We start from the raw sequence: 20,995 nt of genomic DNA, 5'->3' as shown, positions 1-20,995 counted from the left end.
ATAGTATCAGAAAATTTTCCAAACATAGAAAGAGAGGTTGACACACAAGTACAGAAAACATATAGTGCCCCCAGTAGACAAGATCAGAGAAAAGGTTCACCACACCAGATAATAAAGGTTCACCACACCACATAATAATTAAATTGACAAATGTAGAGGCCAAGGAGAGAGTCTTAAGGGCAACAAAAGTAAAAGACCAAGTGTCATTCATAGACAAACCAATAAGAATCACTCCAGATTTCTAAAAACAAGTCATTAAAGCCTGTAAAGGCATATTCCAAACTGAAAGAAAACAACTTCTAGCCAAAACTATTCTACCAGAAAAAATAGCTCTCAAATTCGATGGAGAAATAAAAACCTTCCATGACAAACAGAAGCTGAAGTAATTTATGTCTTCCAAACCAGCACTACAAAAAAATATTCAAAGAGATTAATTACAAAGAAGAATTAATAAATAAATGCCAGACCAGGGAAACAATGATTCCCATCAAACAAACAACTAGGCAAAGAAGAACAAACACTACCTCAAACAAGAGTTAAAACTCAAAATGTTAGGAATTAAAATTGTCTCTCAATGATCATACTAAGCCGGGCGTGGTGACACACGCTTGTAATCCCAGCCTCGGCTACTTAGTGAGGCTCCCAGCAACTTAGTGAGCCCCTGTTTCCAAATACAGTATAAAATAGGTCTGGGAGTATAGCTCGAAGGTAGAAAAGCCCCTGGGTTCCACCCCCAGCACCACACAAAAAATAGTAATTATGCTAAATATTAATGTCCTCAACCATCCAATCAAAAGACATACGGTAAGCAGGGTGTGATGATGCATGCTTGTAATTCCAGCACTTGGGAGGTTGAGACAGGAGGACCTGGGTTCGCGGCCAGCCTCAGCTACTTAGTGAGGTCCTTTGCAACTCAGTGAGACCCTGCTTCAAAATAAAGAATAAAAAATAGGGCTGGGGTTGTAGCTCCGAGGTAGAGCGCCTCTAGATTCCATCCCCAGTACTGCAAAGAAAGAAAGAAAGAAAAAGAGAAAGAAAGAAAGAAAGAAAGAAAGAAAGAAAGAAAGGAAGGAGGGAAGAAGGAAGGAAAGACATAAGGTGGCAAAATGGATTAAAAACATTAATCTATTATGCTACGGGCAAGAAACAGATCTTTCTTTTTTTCTTTTTTTTCTTTTTTTTTTTTTTTTTTAGTGGTACTGGGGTTCCTGGAAGCCCTTTTACCTCTGGGCCATGCTCCCAGACCTATTTTATACTTTTTTATTTGGAAACAGGGTCTCTTAAGCCAGCGCGGGTGGCTTCGAACCTGCGCGATGCTCCTGTCTCTGCCTCCCAAGCGCGGGGATGACAAGCGTGCGCCACCACGCCTGGCAAGAAACACATCTTTCAGGTAAAGATACTCTGCCTATCCAAGAACAAGAAAGATCTCTCAACCTTCCAAGATCTTCATTTTTAGTGTTTTATAATTTTCATTCCATTTGTAGAAAAATGGAACTAAATCCTTACTTTTCACCCTGCACAGGAATCAACTCAAGATCGTTCAAAGACCTGGAAGTTAGATCAGAGATTATGAAGCTATTACAGGAGGGCATAGATTCAACACTGAAACATACAGGCACAGGTAGAAACTTCCTCAAGAAGACCCTCAAAACTGAGGAAATAAAAACAAGAATTAATAAGTGGGATGTCGACAAACTAAAAATCATCAAGAGTCTAAGGAGTAAACCTACAGAATGGGAGAAGACCTTTACCAGAGGGCTGGGAGATGACTAATATCTAGAACATACAAAGACCTTAAAAGACTTTACACACTAGGAAAACAAACAACCCCATCAAAGAAATGGGCGGCTGAATTGAATAGATACTTCAGAAAAGAAGAGACCCAAATGGCCAAGAGATACATGAAAAAACATTCATCATTAGTAGTCAGGGAGATGCAAATCAGAACTACACGGAGATTCAAACTAACCTCAGTCAGAATGGAATCATTGAGAAGTCAAATAACAATAAATGTGGAGGAACATGAAGTCTTCTACACCGCAAACTAGTTCCGCCAATAAGGAGATCACTGTGGGGATTCTTTAGAAAACTGGGAATGGATCCACCACGCGCTCCAGCTATACCACTCCCAGGCATCTTTCCCAAGGTGTTGAAAACAGAGAATACAGCAATACATGCGCACACTCAGTTCACAGCAGCACAATCCACAGTGGCCAAATTACGGAACCAGCCCAAGTGTTCACCCACAGACGAATGGATCACAGTCATAGGAAATACGCACAACGGAATTCTACTCGGCAATGAAGAAGAACAAAACTGTGTCATTTGCAAGAAAATAGAAGGACCTGGCTCCGTTGGGACTAGCCAATCACAGGGAGTGAAGGGTCATTTCTTTTCTCTAATATGTGCAGGGTAGGGAGTCATCGAGAGACAAAAGGGACTCCAGGTAATGAAGGAGGAATCTCAATGGAGCCACGGAGGAGCTCTAAGGGTAGGGGAGGAGGAAGACTGAGGTCCGCTAATGAAATACTACCAACCATGTGCGTCCACGTGATTATACTGTCAATCTGGGCATTCTGAATCAGGAGCGAGGGAAATGGGGAGGTGGAAGGAGAACCAAGTGCTGTGTGCACGCATGTCATTGTCAGTGTGATTTACATTATGGCGTGAGATTACAACGTCCCAATAAAAGCACACTGACATTTCTTTTAAAAAAGAGAGAAAATAGTACAAACTGGGCAGAGTGGCACGCACCTGTCATCCCAGTACTTGGGAGGCTGAGGCAGGAGAATCACAGGTTTGAGGCCAGAGTCAGCAAGTTAGGCAGACCTTGTTTCAAAACAAAAATTAAGCCGGGCGTGGTGGCGCACGCTTGTAATCCCTGCACTTGGGAGGCGGAGACAGGAGGATCGTGCAGGTTCGAAGCCAAATGCGCTGGCTTAAGAGACCCTGTTTCCAAATAAAAAGTATAAATAAAATAGGTCTGGGAGTGTATCCCGGAGGTAGAAGAGCTTCCAGGAACCCCAGTACCACCAAAATAATAATAATAATAATAATAATAATAATAATAGTAAATAAAATAGGGCTGAGGGTGTAGCTCTCAAAGGTAGAATGCCCCTGGGTTCAGTCCCCAGTGCCATACAAAAGAAAAAGGGGAGAAAGAAGAAAGGAAGGGAGAAGAGAGAAGGAGGGAAACATGTTTTTGCTGTTCTCCAAGTACTTTTTGTGCCCACTAGGGGAAGAGGCAGGGTCACTTTTTTGAGACGCACGCTCTGGCTGGGAAGGGTGGCCGTCCCCGCAGCCGCGTCACTGTACACGTGTCGCACCCTCCGCCTTCTCTGCCTCCCACTCCAGCTGGTGTCTGTACATCCCAGGTGATTCTTACGAGCTCTCTGAGCCCGGGATGTACACTGCTTGGCATTTCTGGCGCACAGGGCACTCAGAAGACGCTCTGCGTGAATCAGCTCAGGATGTACAGACTCTTTTTCATCCTTATCCTCCTAAGGAGTCTTTTTAGGCATGTTTTCCCCAATCGCCACCTCTCAAGGCAATTGTTATACCGCCAAGGTCCTCTGTGCCTCTCTGCCTCAGTGGGATCTGACAATCGCCCCAGTGAGAATCCAACACAGGCTGAACACCCCTTGTCTGAAATGCTTGAGACCACGAGTGTTTTGGATTTGAGATTGTTTTCCGATTGGGATATTTTCATATATGTGAGCTGAAGCAAATTTTACACCGTATTCTTAGCGGGCCTTTGTTTTGACGGGGACTCATCGTAAGTCAGGTGTGGAATTTCCCACTTTGGGAGGCAGGGGTCATAGTGGCACTCAAAAGGTTCCGGATTTTGAAGCATCGCAGACATCAGGGACGTTCAGCCTGTGCCGGCCGAGCAGCGTCACCGCGGCACCCGGCACCGTGACATACTTTGTGGGGATCTTCCGGGTCCACCCAGGCCACCTGGAACATGTGTTTGATCTCTTCTGCCAGACCAATGCGAGCCCCACTGTTGGCCGCCAGGTAGATCTGGGGGATGCCCTCCGCCCGGGCCATCTCCGACGCCCGCAGGTACAGAAGGTCCTCCCCGGGGCCGAAGGACCCGATGCGGAAGGTGATGTCATTGCTCACAAGGATGACGTCGCGCCCTTCTGGATACTCCTGGGTCTTAAACCTCATTTTAAAGGCCACCATGCCCACCTGGAAAGACGTAAGCACACAAGGAAAACTTAGTTTCCTCTTTCACAGGAAATACATTCAATACATGAAACTGGTATTTAAGAGTTTTGTTCGAGCCGCGCACAGTGGCGCACGCCTATAATTTCAGTAGTTGGGAGGCTGAAACAGGAGGATCACAGGTTCGAGGCCAGCCTCGGCAAGTAGCGAGACGCTCAGCAACCTAGTGAGACTCTTGTTTCAAAGCAAAACAAATAAAAATAAAAAGGGCTCAGGATGTAGCTCAGAGGTAGAATGCCCCTGCATTCAATCCCCAGTATCCCCCCCACAAAAAAAACCATAGTTTTGTTCAATTTCATTTCTTGGTGCTGATTTAAATATTAGAATTAATTATTATGTGATATTACTTTCATCTAGTGGCAAAAAAAAGCACCAATAATATTATATAAGGTAACTACTTACCTAAGCAAAAACATGCCTTGGGTCATCCAGGAGTAATATCCATTTAAATTGGCTTAAAAATAATCCTACTTTTTTCATTAAACAAATTAACAGAAAAAAAAAAAAAAAAAGGCTTCCCCAGCCAGAGGCCAGGCTCTGACCTCATTCCCACCAGGAAGTCGGTTCATCTCCACCAGCTGGCCCTGAGGGTCCAGAACTAACTCCGTGTACGTCAGGATGTCTTTGGGGTACTTTTCTGGGGAGCCCCACAGTTTAAAGAGAGCCTGTGAAAGGGGAGGAAAGAGGGAGAATGTGAAGTCAGCAGCAGGAGCCGCTGTCCTGCCCTGCTGGGCATGAGCTGTCACGACAGCAGGGTGGATTGATTCCTTCCTTCCTCCCACCCCTCCACCCTGCCCTCCCTCCTTCCTTTCTCTACTCTTTATCAACATGAGATAAACTGGGTGCAGTGGTGCACACCTGTAATCCAAGAATTTGGAAGGCTAAGAAGATCACAGGTTCGAGGCCAGCCTCGGCAATTTAGCAAGCCCCTGTTTCAAAATTAAAAAATAAAAATAAAAAGGACTAGGGGTATAACTCAGAGGTAGAAATGCTATTGAATTCAATCGAGAAGGAGGAGGAGGAGAAGAGGAAGGAAGAGAGGGAGGCAGGGAGGAAGGAATATTATTCAGAATAATAAACACCAGGCACCCATCTGGTAGCTCTGTTGAGTCTGAATTTTTTTATAGTGTTTTTTGTAGTTGTTGTTTTTTGAGACAGAGTCTGGCTGTGTTGCCCAGGCTGATCTCACACTCCTGAGATCAACAGATTCTCCTGCCTCTGTCTTCCAAGTGCTGGGACTACAGGTTTGTGCTACCACACCTGGTACCCCAAATGTTTTCTAAGGGTAAACTGAAGAATCCTCAATAATAGGGACCCCATCTTCTTCCTCCTGGATTTAGCGTGAGCCCCGGCTTGTAGCAGTTACTTACTAAATGAGCATTTAAAAGACCAGGAGAAAATAGATCAGAATGTGAAGCAATCTGTCATAGAACATGGAACTGGCAGTTACTTTTTCTTTTTTCCCATTTCCCTTTATCGTCCTGTTACGGTTAGACACGGCTGGGCCCCGGGAGCTCATGCATTAACGCTCAGAGTTGATGCAACTAAGTCGTGAGGGCTGTGATCTCATTGGTGTGTAAATTCAGTGTGACGGAGTTCCTGGGTGGTCACCTCGGCGGGTGGAGTGTGGCTGAGAAGTCGGGTGCTAGGGTGTGGCCTTGGGGGCCGTGCTTGTGTCTCTGAATCCCCTTGCTTGATTGCTAGCTCTCTTGCGTCAGCCACTGTGACGTGACGGCAGAGCCTTCGCTCTCTCCCTCTTTCTGCCTCCCACCGCCACATCCTGAGATCTGCAGACATAACCCAGCCTGACATGGACCAAAACTCAGAGATCTCAAAAAAATAAAAAACCGTAAGCAAATATATTTTCTTTTTTCCTCAAATGTGTGGTCAGTTGTTTAGGATTTTAGCAGTTAGAATGTTAGCTGAGACACTTAACAGCTTCTATATGCTATTACTTTTGTCACTGGGAAGAAATTAGGTTTATTTTGGGAACAGATACTACCAAGTCTTAAAGACCTTGTTTTGATGAGGTCTCAGAAGTGTAACCGGGATAGGGGGCCGGTTTGGTCTGGGGTGAGAAGGCCGAGGCCAGCGCTGCGTCTGAGCACGGGACTCACCTGCCTGAACATTTCCGGGAAGTCGTACACGTAGGTGGTTCCCAGAGACTGCGCCTGGAAGCGCTTGGCCTGCAGCAGGTCCTTGGTGACGTAGGGGGTGTTGATCAGCATCGCGTGCAGATTCCCTTGCTTATTGCCGAAGGAGTGAAACATGATCTAGGCCAGCAAGAAAATACCCGAAGCTGTGAGGGAGGCAGGTCTCTGAGGAGCCTGAGCCTCCCTGACTCCATCCTACCGAGTCCTCACTGGGAACACACCAGGGGAAGCGAACAGGGTTCACTGCTCGGCAAACCAAGCACTCAGGATGGCCATGTTCTCTTCCCCATGGGCAGCCAGAATGAGAAGAGCCAGTGCGAGATGTGGAAACAGCTCCAAAAATACAATAACACACACACACACACACACAGTGTGTAGATAAAAGCTGCTGAAATCTGAGAGGATCTAAGTTGGAGTTAGTAACTGTGCCAGCGTCAGGTTCCTGTTTTGGTCATACGCTATCGAGTTAAGCAAACTAGCCCACTGAGGAAAGCTAGGTCAAGAATGCATGAGGACTCTCTCTGCCCTATTTTAGTTCTGTACTTTTTTTAACTTTTTTTTTTTTAATCCCCTAGTACTAGGGACTGAACCCAGGGGCACTGTCCCACTGGATTACACCCCCGGCCCTCTTTGGTCTTTGAGATAGGGTCTAAGTTTCCTAGGCTGGGCTTAGATTTACAATCTTCTAGCTTCAGCCTCCCCATGTAAATGGAATTATACACCTGTATACTGGGCTTTTACCACTACACGAGGCAACCTTTGGAGAGCCCTAATTATTTCAAAAAGAGAAGTGTGTGTGTGTGTGTGTGTGTGTGTGTGTGTATATATATATATGTTTAAGTATGCATTATATGTATGCACTCACATATACATATATACACATATATTCACAGACACACAACACAGACATACATATAACGGCAGTCATAAAGGATATTTGACTCACTTTACAAAAGCTTTTTCTGTAATATGGTCAGAGAAAGTGTTAGTTCCCTACCTGGACCAGTCTGTGGGCTACATCATAACCAACCATGTTACATCTCAAAAAAAGCATCTATCTTACAGAAAAGCATCTATCCTACGGCCTCTGGAGGATTCAGAATCCTTTGGAGGATTTTAGGATTATTTGGAGGATGCATGCCTCTGCCTGGCCTGGGAGGGACGGCCGGGATTCGGGAGCTAGCGCGTCCACCTCCACCTGGAGCTATGCATTCACAGAGCTCTCAGAAAGCTGCCAAAAGCGAGGCGGCCACCGAGGGCCTTTTAAGCTACGTCCTTGCCGTGACTCAGCCACGTGACCTGGCCCACTTACATTTCCGGATCTGGGGTCGGTCACTTCTTTGTAGAGGCTGATGTCCAGGTAGTAGCCCGACTCGTTGGTGATGAACAGGCGGATGGGGTCGGCACAGCCGGTGGTGGTCTGGCGGATGTTAATCTTGACCTCTGCCTGCAGCACGCGGAGCTTCCACAGCCGGCTGCCGTAGCGCATAACCATGGAGCGCACCGACTCTTCGATCTGACCCAAAGCACAGCAAGCCCACGCTCAGAGCCCGGCCTCACACCCGCCGCGCAGCAGCACTAGGACCACAAGATGGCGAGGCACGCTAGACGCCTGGGGATCCAGTGTGGGTCCGACTCAAAGGACCCGCAAATGACAGACGGATACTTGAAAACCCATTCTCTTATTTCATTCTCAGAATTACACAGCACACTGGGATTGCTTAGCTGGCGTGGCAGAGCACACCTCTAATCCCAGTACTTGGGAGGCTGAGACAGGGGGATGGCAGGTTTGAGGACAGCCTTAGCAAAGAGTGAAAGTCTCATCAACCTAGCGAGACCCTGTTTCAAAATAAAATAAAAATAAAACTGGGCTGGGAGTGTAGCTCAGAGGTAGAATGTCCCTGGGTTCAATCCCTAGTACCACAAAAAAACAAACAAAATGTGGATTATTTTTTAGATTTTTGTTTTTGTTTGCAGTACTGGAGCTGGAACCCAAGGCCTCGGGCATGCTAGGCAAGCGCTCCGGCACTCAGCAACATCCTCAGCCCACTGAGGTATTTTCATCCCCCGCTGACAGATGGGGAAACTGAGGCAGACAGGTGCCAGAGCTGGTGCTCCCCACAATGCCCTCTTTCTATGCCTCTCCAGCACGTGCCTTTGTCTCCTAGAACCACACGGGCTTGTGAAGTCAGGACATGCGCAGGGGCTTCTGCACCACAGGGAGGCCACGATGGTGCACGGGGGGGGGGGGGCTCCACTCCCCCCAGAACCGCCCCATAACAGTCAGCTCCTACAGAACCAGCCAATTGGGCCCAGCTCAGCCTCGGTCCTCGGGTTCCCCTCCTCTCCCACCTACGTGCAGTCTCAAAAGAGCCAGGAACCAAGAGAGGACAAACCCCTTTGCAAAACATTCCGGCCAGCAAGTTGGGTTTCCGGCAAAGCCCACACGCGGGGTGCGCAGCTAAGATTCGGAGGTGGGTGGCTTTTGTCGCCATGGAGGCTCAGAGGCACGTGCCTTCATCCTGAGACCCAGGTCTCAGAGGCAACACGGCACCAAGAGCCACGTGGGCAGCCCAGAGCCTGGCAAGAGCCCCCATTCTCCCCAGGCGTGACCTTGGAGGGGTCCATGATGACGGTGGGCACGAAGTTGAGGAAGATGTGGTTGCAGTCCGTGCGCACGCTGGTGTTGTTGAAGGCCACCTCCAGCTCGTCCATGGCTTCCAGCAGCAGCCGCTCGCCCTCATTCTGCAGGTACTCGAAGGAGGCTTCCTGTCAAAGGGCGCGAGGGTCAGCAGCTCGGGCCAGGGCTGCAGGGAGCGAGGAGACCCTGCCCCTGCCCCCGCCCCGCCCTGGGGGCCCCGCGGCAGGCAGAGCCCGCTCAAGAGCCAGAGGGACGTCGGGATGCGCAGTGCGTTCACCGTGCCTTTAGTTTCTGTACTCTGAGACATCTGGGGTGTGGTGACCCCAAGAGCCTGGCCCTCCCAGGGTGGTCAGTTCCTAAGGGGAGCAAGCGGCTCTCCTGGGAGATGCTTTCCACGTGCCAGGAGACACCCAGCAAGCTGGCACCTGCTCACCTCCTGTAATCAGCACACCCTGGCCACCCGTCCCCAGAGCCCCAGGGCCAGGTACCAGCCAACGAGGGACAGCGCCTGTGCTGGGCTGCGGACACTGCTCGAACTAGCCCGCCGTCGCCTCTGCCTGCCTCTGCCCGCCTTGCCCGCTCCTTCCTTCAGAAGCCACGGGGAGGGTTCTGGCCCAATTTCCCTCCTCCTGACACCTGGTCAATTCCCATACGCCCTCTTTCCCCGGGAGCGTGCCAAGAAACTAGCTTTTTGATGGAAATTGTCTCCTGATCCAATAATGGTAAAATCTACACAAACATCTCACTGACCGAAGTGGTAAAAACTGGAATTAGAAGCCGGGCATGGTGGCGCATGCTTGTAATCCCCACGCTTGGGAGGCAGAGACAGGAGGATCGCACAGGTTTGAAGCCAGCCGCGCTGGCTTAGGAGACCCTGTTTCCAAAAAATAAAATAGGTCTGGGAGTGGTGTAGCCCAGAGGTAGAGGGCTTCCAGGAACCCCAGTACCACAAAAAAAAAAAAAAAAAAAAAAAACTGAAATTAGGTCAACATCCATCTGTGGTAGTGGTGGTGGGGTTCATTAAAAATAATATACACATGTAAACGGGTATGCATGATGTCCGTGGAAGGAAAGAGTGTGTCTCATGGACCACTGTTCATGAATGTGGGGAAAGGTCTATGAATAACTGAAAATTAAAAAAAATCAGCAGTTTCCAGATGATCTGTCCACCCTGGGATCCGCTCTGCAGCACCACGCCTCCAGCAATGGAATTCTGTCTATAAAGGGTTACCTACAGAGCTGTACCCCCAGGGACAGAATCTAGGGTCCTTCATTTTGATTTTTTAAAAACGTTTTCAGTATGAGCTGAGATTTTTACAGCATAATCATGGCTCTCTTTTCTTTCTTCCTTTCTTTTCTTCCTTTCCCTCCCTCCTTTTCTTTCTTTCTTTCTTTCTTTCTTTCTTTCTTTCTTTCTTTCTTTCTTCTTTCTTTTTTGTGGTACTGGGGTTCCTGGAAACCCTTCTACCTCCGGGCTACACTCCCAGACCTATTTTATATTTTTATTTGGAAACGGTCTCCTAGGCCAGCATGGCTGGCTTCGCAATCCTTCTGTCTCCGCCTCCCAAGCGCGGGGATTACAAGCATGCGCCACCACATCCAGCCATGGATCTCTTTTCTAAAAGCAAGAAATAACGAGCAGGGCGTGGTGGCACACACGTCTGTAATCCCAGTACTTGAGAGGCTGAGTCAGGAGGATCGCAGGTTCGAGGACAGCCTCAGCAACGTAGCAAGGCCCTGTTTCCAAATAAAAAAAATAAGAAGGGCTGGAGGTGGAGTTCAGAGGTAGAACGCCCCTGGATTCAATCTCCAGAACAATGAAAGAAAAATAATGAAAAACATCACTCGCTCAATCAGCAGTAACAAACCCATATATTTCCACCTCGCTGTCTGCCTCCCCGAGACTAGAGGGTCAGAAGGGAGGATTGTGTGTGTCCCGTGCGCCCTCCGGTCCCCAGCGGGCAGCCCGGGCCTGGCGCGGAGCAGGAGCCCGAGGTGGGAAGGCCCGGGCGCTGGGACCAGCTGGGAGGGAGGCAGCGCGGCCAGGACAGTACCTTTGTGATCAGATCCGAGTGCCGGATGATGGCGCGGATGAAGAACCTGTAATCCGTCACCTCCGCGCCCTCCTTCCCCCTGGCAGCGCCCAGGTACAGGTGCATCTTGTGGTTGGCACAGGGCACGGCCGTCAGGTCGAAGTTGCGCATCCGGCTGAGCTCCAGCTGGAAGGCCAGCGCGGGCTCCAGGTGGCGGTAAATGCGATCCTCGGCGAACTGCAGGCCGGAGAGGGGACGGACAGGCATTGGGAGACGGGGAGAGACGCACACGCACGCCACGGCGGAGATCTGCTACCATCTTGGGTAGTTACGAGCACCGCAAGACTGGGGTGCTGGCGTCACGTCTAGGTTCCCACGGAGCCCAACTGGTCCCTGGCATTGTGCTAGCGTGCTTAGGCTGCCCTCTGTCACCGTGCGCCACAGTCCTGAAGACAGCACTGACCCCTGGCTGTTTGTTTTGTTTTGTTTTGTTTGAGGAACTGAGTCCCCCAAAGACAGCAACTGACCAGGCTTCGTTTTCCAAATTAAGACACAAAATGTCCCCAGGCGTGGTGGCGCACGCTTGTGATCCCCCAACCCGAGAGGCTGAGAATCGAAGGTTCAAAGCCAGCCTCGGCAACTTAAGCGAGGATCTCAGAAACCTAGTGAGACCCTGTTTCCAAATAAGAAATAAAATCGGGCTGGGGGTGTAGCTTGGAGGTAAAATGTCTCTGGGTTCAACCCCGTGTATCCCCCAACCCCAAAATTCTAAGCTTGCTGGGGTCTTGCATCTGCATTGGGAACGAGCCTGTCTGCTCTAGAGCAGGGATCACTGAACTTTTTTTTTTTTTTTTTTTGGTGGTACTGGGGTTTCTGGAAACCCTTCTACCTCCGGGCTACACTCCCAGACACCTATATTTTATATATTTTTTATTTGTTTTTTTGTTTGTTTGTTTGTTTTGTGGTACTGGGGTTCCTGGAAGCCCTTCTACCTCCGGGCTATACTCCCAGACCTATTTTTACATTTTAATTTGGAAACAGGGTCTCCTAAGCCAGAGCGTGCGCGGCTGGCTTCAAACCTGCGCGATCCTCCTGTCTCTGCCTCCCAAGTGCAGGGATTACAAGCGTGCGCCACCACGCCCGGCTATATATTTTTTAATTGGAAACAGGGTCTCCTAAGCCAGCGAGGCTGGCTTCAAACCTGCGCGATCCTCCTGTCTCCGTCTCCCAAGCGCAGGGATTACAAGCGTGCGCCACCACGCCCGGCTGAACTATTTTTTGAGGGCCAATGTTTTAGGCTGGTGAACCGTACAACCTCAGTCACAACACAACTCTCTTGCCACAGTGTGAAAGCCACGGTGGGCAGGGTCCACTCAAATGGGCATGGCTGTATCTCAATAAAACTGTATTTATAAAACAGGCAGCCAAAGTCGGGTATGGTGGCACACGCTTGTAATCCCAGTGCTTGGGAGGCTGAGACAGGAGGATCGCAGGTTCATGGCCAGCCTGCCAGCCTCAGCCACTTAGTGAGGCCCTCTGCAACTTAGTGAGACCCTGTTTCAAAAGAGAATCAAATAGGTCTGGAGGCAAAGCTCAGAGGTCGAATTCTCCTGGGATCCATCCCCAGCACCACCCAAAATATAAAAGACAGCTGGTATGCAGACCACTGGTCTAGAAGGACAGAAGGAAAGGAGGCTGGTAAAATCATGTCAGAGGGAGGAAAACCTCAGCGAACATGCCAGGGGAGGGTGCCCAGGTCTGAGCTCCGTGCAGGAAAACCAGGGCCCTCGCTGGAAATTGCACCCCGGAGAAGAGCAGGCGTCTACCCTTCCGTTGTGTGTTCTAGGAGAACGAGCCTGTCTGAAAAGCCGGGGACCCAATCCTCCCAAGGGTCAAAGGTGCCAGGGGCAGGGACACGTACCATGGCTGTGGGCATACCTCATCTCTTGCTCTGAATGTGAAAAACTTGGGAAATTCTCTCTGCAAAGAATCCATACAAAAGACGATTAAACCGGGCGAGACGCCTTGAAATATCGCTAGGTTTCTTCCACGACTGTTAACAATGGACAAGTCTGCTTCTAGAATGAGTCATTCGGAAAGAAGTTTCTGTTCTAACAACCGATAGCTTCTACCCCAACCCACAGAATAATGATCAAATCAGCGGCCCCGAGGCTTAGAGAAGGGAAGGAAGGGACAGGCACAGACGCAGAGGACGGAACTGACCTCCTGGGCAATCAGGAAAGTGATTCTTCGCAGTCCGTAATCCACAAGGATATTTTTCTGCAAGAAAAGCCAAAGACACAATGGAATATTACTTGGCCGTAAAAAGGGTTGGCATGCCGAGTGGAAGAAACCAGGCACAAAGGACCTTCCAGGGTAAGAAACTTCTAGAATGAGCAAATCTATAGACACAGAGAGATTAGTTGTTGCCTAAGATTGGGGTGGGAAAAGGGCTTCCAGTTGAGAGAGAGTTTTTTAAGAGGGGGACTGATGAAAATATTCTAAAATTAATTGTGCTGGTGGTTGTACAACTCCGTAAATATATACTCTAAGGGATGCACTGTGCAGTTGGTGAATTATATCTCAATAAGGGTGTTATAAACCAGGCGTGGTGGCCCACACCTGTTATACCAGTACTTGGGAGGCTGAGACAGGAGGATCGCAGGTTTGAGGCCAGCCTCAGCAACTTAGTGAGGCTCTCTGTAACTCAGCATGACCCTGTTTCAGAACAAAATAATAAATAAATAAATAAAACAGGACTGGGGGTGTAGCTCAGATGCAGAATGCCCCTGGGCCCCATCCCTGGTAACTAACACATCACACACACACACACACACACACACACACACACACACACACACAGAGTGTTTAAAAAAAAAAAAAGCAAAAAAGCCAGGCGTGGTGGCGCACACTTGTAATCCCCGCGCTTGGGAGGCTGAGACAGGAGGATGTGCGGGTTCGAAGCAGCCTCAGCTACTTGGTGAGGCTCTCAGCAACTTAGTGAGACCCTGTTTCCAAATAAAATATAAATAGGTCTGGGAGTGTAGCCCAGAGGTAGAAAGCCCCTGGGTTCCACCCCCAGTGCCACAAAAAAAAAAAAAAGCAAAACATCATGTACATTGTAAACATGTACAATCTGTATTAGTCAATTACACTGTTATCTATACACTTAGTAAAGTTGGGGCGGGGGGAGAAGCTGAGCGAGAACGCCCAAGACAGAACAGCACAAACCACGGTCCCATGTATCTAAACTTCAAGAACAGGCAGAGGTGATCGGGGTTGAGAGAAGTCGGGGTAAAGCCAGTCGTCTCTGGGGCGCTTTGGAGGCGGGATGGCTTCCAGGAGACCAAGAGTCCCCTCCCTCCCTTCCTTCCTTCTTTTATCTATCGTGGTTCTAGGGACTGAGCTCCCTTCCCAGCCCTTTCTTAAATTTTGTTTTTCTTTTGGAACAGGGTCTTACTAGGTTGGTGAGCATCCCTACTTGCTGGGGCTGGCCTCGAACCTGTGAATCCTCTTGTCTCAGCCTCCCCAAGTCCTGAGATTACAAGCATGAGCCACTGCACCTGGCTTTTTATTTTTATATTTATTTATTTATTATTACTATTATTATTATTTTTTTTTTTGGTGGTACTGGGGTTCCTGGAAGCCCTTCTACCTCCAGGCTACACTCCCAGACCTATTTTATATTTTATTTGGAAACAGAGTCTCCTAAGCCAGCACGGCTGGCTCCGAACCTGCGCGATCCTCCTGTCTCTGCCTCCCAAGCGCGGGGATGACAAGCGTGCGCCACCACGCCTGGCTATATACTTATTTATTCAGGCCTTCATTCATTTCTGGCACTGGGGATTGGACCTGGTATGGCTCTACCACTGAGTCACACCCCAGCCCTTTTTATTTCTTATTTTGAGACAGGGACTTGCTAAGCTGCCCCAGGTTGGCCTTGAACTTGCGTCTTCCTGTCTCAGCCTCCTGAGTAGCTAGGATGACATTATTTTTATGGTTCTATTTGAAAATTTCTGGATTATTGCAAGAAAAAAAAATCCCGCCCTCCCCAAATCCCAAACTATTTCCCAAGCGTACACTCCACGCTCCTGGCAGGCCAAGCGGAATAGGACACTGCGTCGTTTCACCATCAAGGCATCCCGGCAGAGAGAAATGGCAACCTCCTCCCCTGGTAAAAAGGCCAGGGCTCTGCCGTGTTCGGCCACCTCTGCCCAAGGACAGGGCCGGGAGGCCGAGCAGGGCTGGGTGGGAGGCCGGGCCTGAGCTCCGCAGGCATGGGGCATCTTAAGCCCCACCTGCTCCTTCTCCGGTGCTCCCGTCAACACCTAAGCTCAATCATCAAAACTCACACCGAGCCTTAATCCCCCCAAGAAACATCCCTGAGGCAGTGGGCCCTTCGAGGGAGCTATACAGGTCCTGGGAGCAGCACCCTTGGCAGAGGCTGACGGCGTTCTGGCAGGACCACCAAGTCCGTCTTTGCGAGGGCTGGCTATTACAAAAGAGAGAGCCCGGCCCCTTCCCCTTCACGCCCGCTAGGGGAAGCGGCCTGCCGTGCTTCAGCACAGCGGAGGCCCTCCTCAGGCCAGGTGCCCAGTGCAGCCTCCAGAACTGTGAGCTAAAAATCCTCTTTGCTTTGTAAAAGCGCTCGGCCTCGGGTCTTTTGTTACAGCAACACAGAGCCAACCAAGACAACCCACTCCCCTCCAACAGCAGGGACACACCCAGAGTACCTTGGACTGGACGAAGGTTCGCAGAACCGGCACCAGTGCCTCGTCCTCCAGGTGGTCTGCGCACTGGATGGCCACGTTCAGAATGTGGATGGGTTCGTCTCGGAGGTTCTGAGAGAGGGAAAACGCGGGGCTGGGGGTGAGGAGGGCCGCGGTGGGTGTAATGCAGACTGCCCCCTGGGTGCAGACACTGACCTTGGAGTCGTCCTCGGAGTACAGGGAGGTGCGGGCCTTGCTGAAGAGCGGGGTGTCCTTGGGCACGTTGGCGAAACAGGAGATGACTTCATCAAAGTTCCTGGGGGTGCGGGGCAGAAAAAGTATAAGCGACTGCGGTCTTGTGAGGACCTGGTCCAGCGGTCAAGTCAAGTCCGCCCTCCTTCCCAGCCCACACGGATTTCCTCCACGTCTGTGCAGGGCTCACGGTCATCCGGGAAGGGAAGAATGAACCCGTGTGACCTGGGATTAGGAACTGCAAAAAGGATTCCAACCCTTGCAGCCAGTGATTAGACCCAAGGCAACTTTTCTGTCTCAGGGCCCTCATCTCACTGAAGTCAAAAAAGGATAAAAAGCCGGTCGTGGTGACGCACACTTGTCATCCTAGCATTTGGGAGGCTGAGACAGGAGGATCGTGGTTCGTGGACAGCCTCAGCTACATACTGAGGCCCTCAGAAACTCAGTGAGACCCCATTTCAAAATAAAAATAAAGGGCTGGGCGTGGGGGCACACGCTTGTCATCCCAGCATTTGGGAGGCTGAGACCGGAGGATCGTGGTTTGCAGACAGCCTCAGCTACTGAGGTCCTCTGCAACTCAGTGAGACCCGGTTTCAAAATAATAACAAATAGGGCAGGAGGTGTCGCTTGGAGGTAGAATGCCCCTGAGTTCCATCCCAGACCCGCAAAAAAAAAAAAAAAAAAAAAAAAAAAACCACGAAATAAAAATAAAAAAAATAAAAATAAAAATAAAAAATAGGGCTAGGGGTGTCGCTCGAAGGTAGAATGTCCTTGGGTTCATTCCCTAGTTTCCCCAAAAAATAAATTAGGATAATAAGAGGAATCGCTGTGCATAGAAATTCAACAGGAAAACCCACGTAAAACACACAGTGACAGGTTGGGAAAAGGCAGTAACGGGAATAGTCCCGGGAGATGACAGTGACAAGCGAGTCGTTTACACACTGGTTCTACTTTAAATACACTGTTCCAGCCGGGCGTGGGGGCGCACGCTTGTCATCCCCGCGCTTGGGAGGCGGAGACAGGAGGGTCGCGCAGGTTCGAAGCCAGCCGCGCTGGCTTAGGAGACCCTGTTTCCAAATAAAAATGTACCACCAAAATATAAACAAACAAACAAACACACCGTTCCATGCGTGCCATCTCAGGTCATTTCCATGATGCCCCCGGGAAGTCAGTCCCTGTATCACTTCTATTTTACAGGTGGGGACATTAAGAAAGATTAAGAAGTTTGCTCGGTCTGGCAGTTAGGAAGCACAGGGTCAGGATTCCGAGCTAGGCAAGCTGCCTCGTGGCTCCCACTCTTACTGAAAACCGCGCTGATTGGTTTTTGTTTTTTCTACAGGACTGGGGACTGAGCTCCGTGCCTCAGGCCCATCAGCCGAGTGCTGTACCACTCAGCTAAACCCCCAGCCCTTCTTATTTTTATTTGTTTTGTGTGTGGTACTGAGGGTGGAACCCAGGGGCCTTCTACCTCTGGGCTACACTCCCAGACCTATTTTATATTTATTTGGAAACAGAGTCTCACTAAGTTGCGGAGAGCCTCACTAAGTAGCTGAGGCCGGCTTCGAACCTGTGCGATCCTCCTGTCTCAGCCTCCCAAGCGCGGGGATTACAAGCGTGCGCCACCACGCCCGGCTCTAGCCCTTTTTATTTTATTTTGTGAAAGGGTCTGGCCCCAAACTTGCATCCTCCCGCCTTAACCTCCTGAGGAGCTAAGATCCTAGGTATGTACCTACCACACATACAACTTGTGATTTTTTTCAATTTATTTTTAATTGATACATAAACATGTAAAAATTATGTATGCTAGTGAAGTACCAGGTAATGTTTCATACATGTATATACTGTACAATGTTTAAATCGAGTTAAATATAACTGTTCCTTTTGTGTGTGTGTGTGTGTGTGTGTTTGTGTGTGTGTGTGTGTGTGTGTGTGTTTGTGTGTGTGTGTGTGTGTGTGTGTAGTACTGGGGATTGAATTCTGGGTCATTCTACCTCTGAGCTACACCCCCTGCCCTATTTTTTTATTCTTTATTTTGAAAAGGGTCTCACTAAGTTGCAGAGGGCCTCACTAAGTAGCTGAGGCTGGCTGTGAACCTGTGATCCTCCAGGTCACAGCCTCCCAAGTGCTGGGATGACAAGCATGCGCCGCCATGCCCTACCACATACAGCTCCTGCAATGCTTATCATTTCTTTATTGTGAAAATTTTTAAAATCCTCCCATCTTTGTGTGTGTGTGTGTGTGTGTGTGTGTGTGTGTGTGTGTGTGTGTGTGTTACTAAGGAATGAATCCAGGGGCATCCTACCACTGAGCGACACCCCTAGCACTTTGAAACATGTTTTACATTTTAAGACAGCATCTCCCTAACTTGCTGAGGCTGACCCTGAACCTGTGACCCTCCGGTCTCAGCCTCCCACATTCTAGGATTACCAGCACCTGCCACCAAGCCTGGCTTTCTCCCCGCCAGTACTACAGTCTGGGGCCAGGGGGCGCCGCCCCAAGACCTGGCCACGCCTACCTGGTGAAATCTTCGAACCGCTGGAAGGCGACCATGGCCCCCATGCGCTGGCACAGAGGGGAGAAGCCACTGTCCATGAAGAGCTCCGTGCTGTGCCTCATGAGGTCGGGGTTGGTGACGCTGATGGGCACGGCCATCCTGCAGGCGGTAACAAGCACAGAGGATGAGGCGGCTGCACACACACTCGGCCCCAAGAGCTGCTCCTGCGCCCGATGCCTCAGACAGCAAGACCCCGTTCACAGCCCTGAAACTGGGGCTCGGGGGAGAGGACTGAGGTGGGGTCTCAGCTGCTTCCTGGGGTCCCACTGTAGAGCCAGGGCTGGGAGTGTAACGAGGTAGAATGCCCCTGGGTTCCATCCCTAGTACCAAAAAAATAATAAATAAATACAAAAGAAAGAGCTTCATGGGTGCGACCCTCTTTTCTTTATCCTTAACACCTTTCTTCCTGACACCAACAGAGAAACACGTATGTATATAACATACATACGTACTGGACATGGAATCCACAGGAATTCTATCTCGAGCTACACCCCTAGCTCTTATTTATTTATTTATTTATTATTTATTTATTTAATAATTTTGGTGGTACTGGGGTTCCTGGAAATCCTTCTACCTCCGGGCTACACTCCCAGACTTTTTTATATTTTTTTATTTGGAAACAGGGTCTCCTAAGCCAGCACACGCGGCTGGCTTCGAACCTGCGCGATCCTCCTGTCTCTGCCTCCCAAGCGCAGGGATTACAAGCGTGTGCCACCACGCCCAGCCTTCTTTTTTTATTTTGAAACAGAGTCTCACTAAGTTGCTGAGGCCAGCCATGAATCCTCCTGTCTAAACCTCTCACGTACCAGGAGCATAGGCATGTACCACTGTGTCTGTCTGAGAAACATATTTTTTTAAATCCCAAGAGGTCAGGAAAATCCTGCTTCAGGAAAGCACAAAGCTGCTGCGTACAGAGATACAAGATCAGTGGAACCCCCAAATCAACACGAAAACATTCTAGCCACAAGCAAGGCCTTCGGAAAACCCCGTAAGAGTCCGAAACAGAGGAACTAGGAAGGATGAAAGGAAATGTTTGGGACCCCAGGGAGACATAATTTCTGTAGAGAAGCTACCTCACTCTATCTCACCAGAATGAGACTTCCAATCCTAAAATAAGATGGGTCGTAAAGAGACAGTAAGACAGCAGTGCAGACACAACAGCTGTCCCAGGTCAGAGCACTGCGGGGAGTCACGGAACAATGGCTGTTGGACGGCAGACCCCAGCAGACACGGACACGCACCCCTTCGCTGGCTCCCGAGTGCCCTTGAGTGCCACAGAAAGCACTTCGAGGTGAGACTGTGAGGTGGGCTACCGCTTCCTACTCCAGGTGAGGGCCTCGGGGCGCTCATCTTAAAGAGGGGACGGGAACCCTTTATTATTATTTTTTTTTTTTTTTGGTGGTACTGGGGTTCCTGGAAACCCTTCTACCTCCAGGCTACACTCTCAGACCTATTTTATACTTTTTTATTTGGAAACAGGGTCTCTTACGCCAGCACGGCTGGCTTCGAACCTGCGCGATCCTCCTGTCTCCGCCTCCCAAGCGCGGGGATTACAAGCGTGCGCCGCCACGCCTGGCAATGGGAACCCATTTTTGGTACAAAAGATGGCAAGTGAATGAAGTAAGAATGTAGGATCCTGAGCACAGGACCCGGCCGACAGCATAGCCGGACGGTAACAGGATCCGTGACGGCGTCTGTCCTGGACGTCTGTCCTAGGACAGCCTCCCCTCTAGAACATTCTGCAATGATGGAAGGAATGACCTAGAACTGCACTGTCCAATCTAGCAGCTGTGAGCCACATGTGGCTACCAGCACTTTAAATACAGCTGTTATGACTGAGAGGCTGATTTCTTACTTCGTTTCATTTTCCTTTGTTTTAAAGAGGTAGACGTGGGCCACGGCTACCATAGGGGACCACACAGGTGCTAGGGGCAGTCAGTAGGCTCTCTCCACTTTGGGGGTGAGCGCCAGCTGCGGGAGATTCTCGGGGGCCAGGGGTCCTGCTATCTCCCTAGCAGTGCTCCCAGGCACGCTCGCCGGGTCCCCCCAGAGATGAGGCTGCAGTGGTCAGGGAGAGGAACTAGGTGTGCACGGCTGCCTACCGGTTTGGGTGGGACGAGGGTAGCATAAACTGAAATTCCACCACGCAGGTACCGTCCGGGAGCTGCCGGTGCTGCAGGCTGTTGAGTTCATAAGCGATGTAGCCCCTCCGTACATAAACCTGGTAGAGAAGACGCACATTCAGAGGGTGGGTACCAGAGTCCTCCGGTCCTGCAGAACTCAGGCAGAAGGGACGCTGGAAGCAATTTCAAAGCAGCCATTAAGAACTTCTCAGTAAGAGCGGATCAGCTTTTTCTGTAAAGGGCTAGACAGCAAACACCTTAGGCTTTGTAGGACGTCCTGTGCGTTGCGACAGCTCAATT

General features: G+C 49.7%; 1 protein-coding gene across 5 annotated transcripts in view; it reads right to left on the bottom strand.

Moving 5' to 3' along the window:
- Nucleotides 1-20,995, bottom strand: part of ACACB (acetyl-CoA carboxylase beta) — a gene marked incomplete at both ends in the record, with an annotated part of 109,158 nt that overhangs the window by 20,314 nt on the left and 67,849 nt on the right. For all 5 annotated transcript variants that reach the window (XM_080717526.1, XM_080717527.1, XM_080717528.1 and 2 more), the window contains 12 exons: nt 3,925-4,194; nt 4,773-4,895; nt 6,348-6,503; nt 7,696-7,899; nt 8,997-9,152; nt 11,079-11,294; nt 12,996-13,037; nt 13,281-13,337; nt 15,791-15,898; nt 15,983-16,082; nt 18,534-18,671; nt 20,675-20,793. In XM_080717526.1, coding sequence (XP_080573652.1) covers nt 3,925-4,194; nt 4,773-4,895; nt 6,348-6,503; nt 7,696-7,899; nt 8,997-9,152; nt 11,079-11,294; nt 12,996-13,037; nt 13,281-13,337; nt 15,791-15,898; nt 15,983-16,082; nt 18,534-18,671; nt 20,675-20,793 — 1,689 coding nt within the window. The remainder of the gene's footprint in view (nt 1-3,924; nt 4,195-4,772; nt 4,896-6,347; nt 6,504-7,695; nt 7,900-8,996; nt 9,153-11,078; nt 11,295-12,995; nt 13,038-13,280; nt 13,338-15,790; nt 15,899-15,982; nt 16,083-18,533; nt 18,672-20,674; nt 20,794-20,995) is intronic.

The sequence above is a fragment of the Muscardinus avellanarius genome, assembly GCF_963383645.1.
Source record: "Muscardinus avellanarius genome assembly, chromosome: 21".
Lineage (NCBI taxonomy): Eukaryota > Metazoa > Chordata > Mammalia > Rodentia > Gliridae > Muscardinus > Muscardinus avellanarius.
Note: the sequence above shows the minus strand (reverse complement) of the source record. Positions and strands in the feature narration are given on the sequence as shown.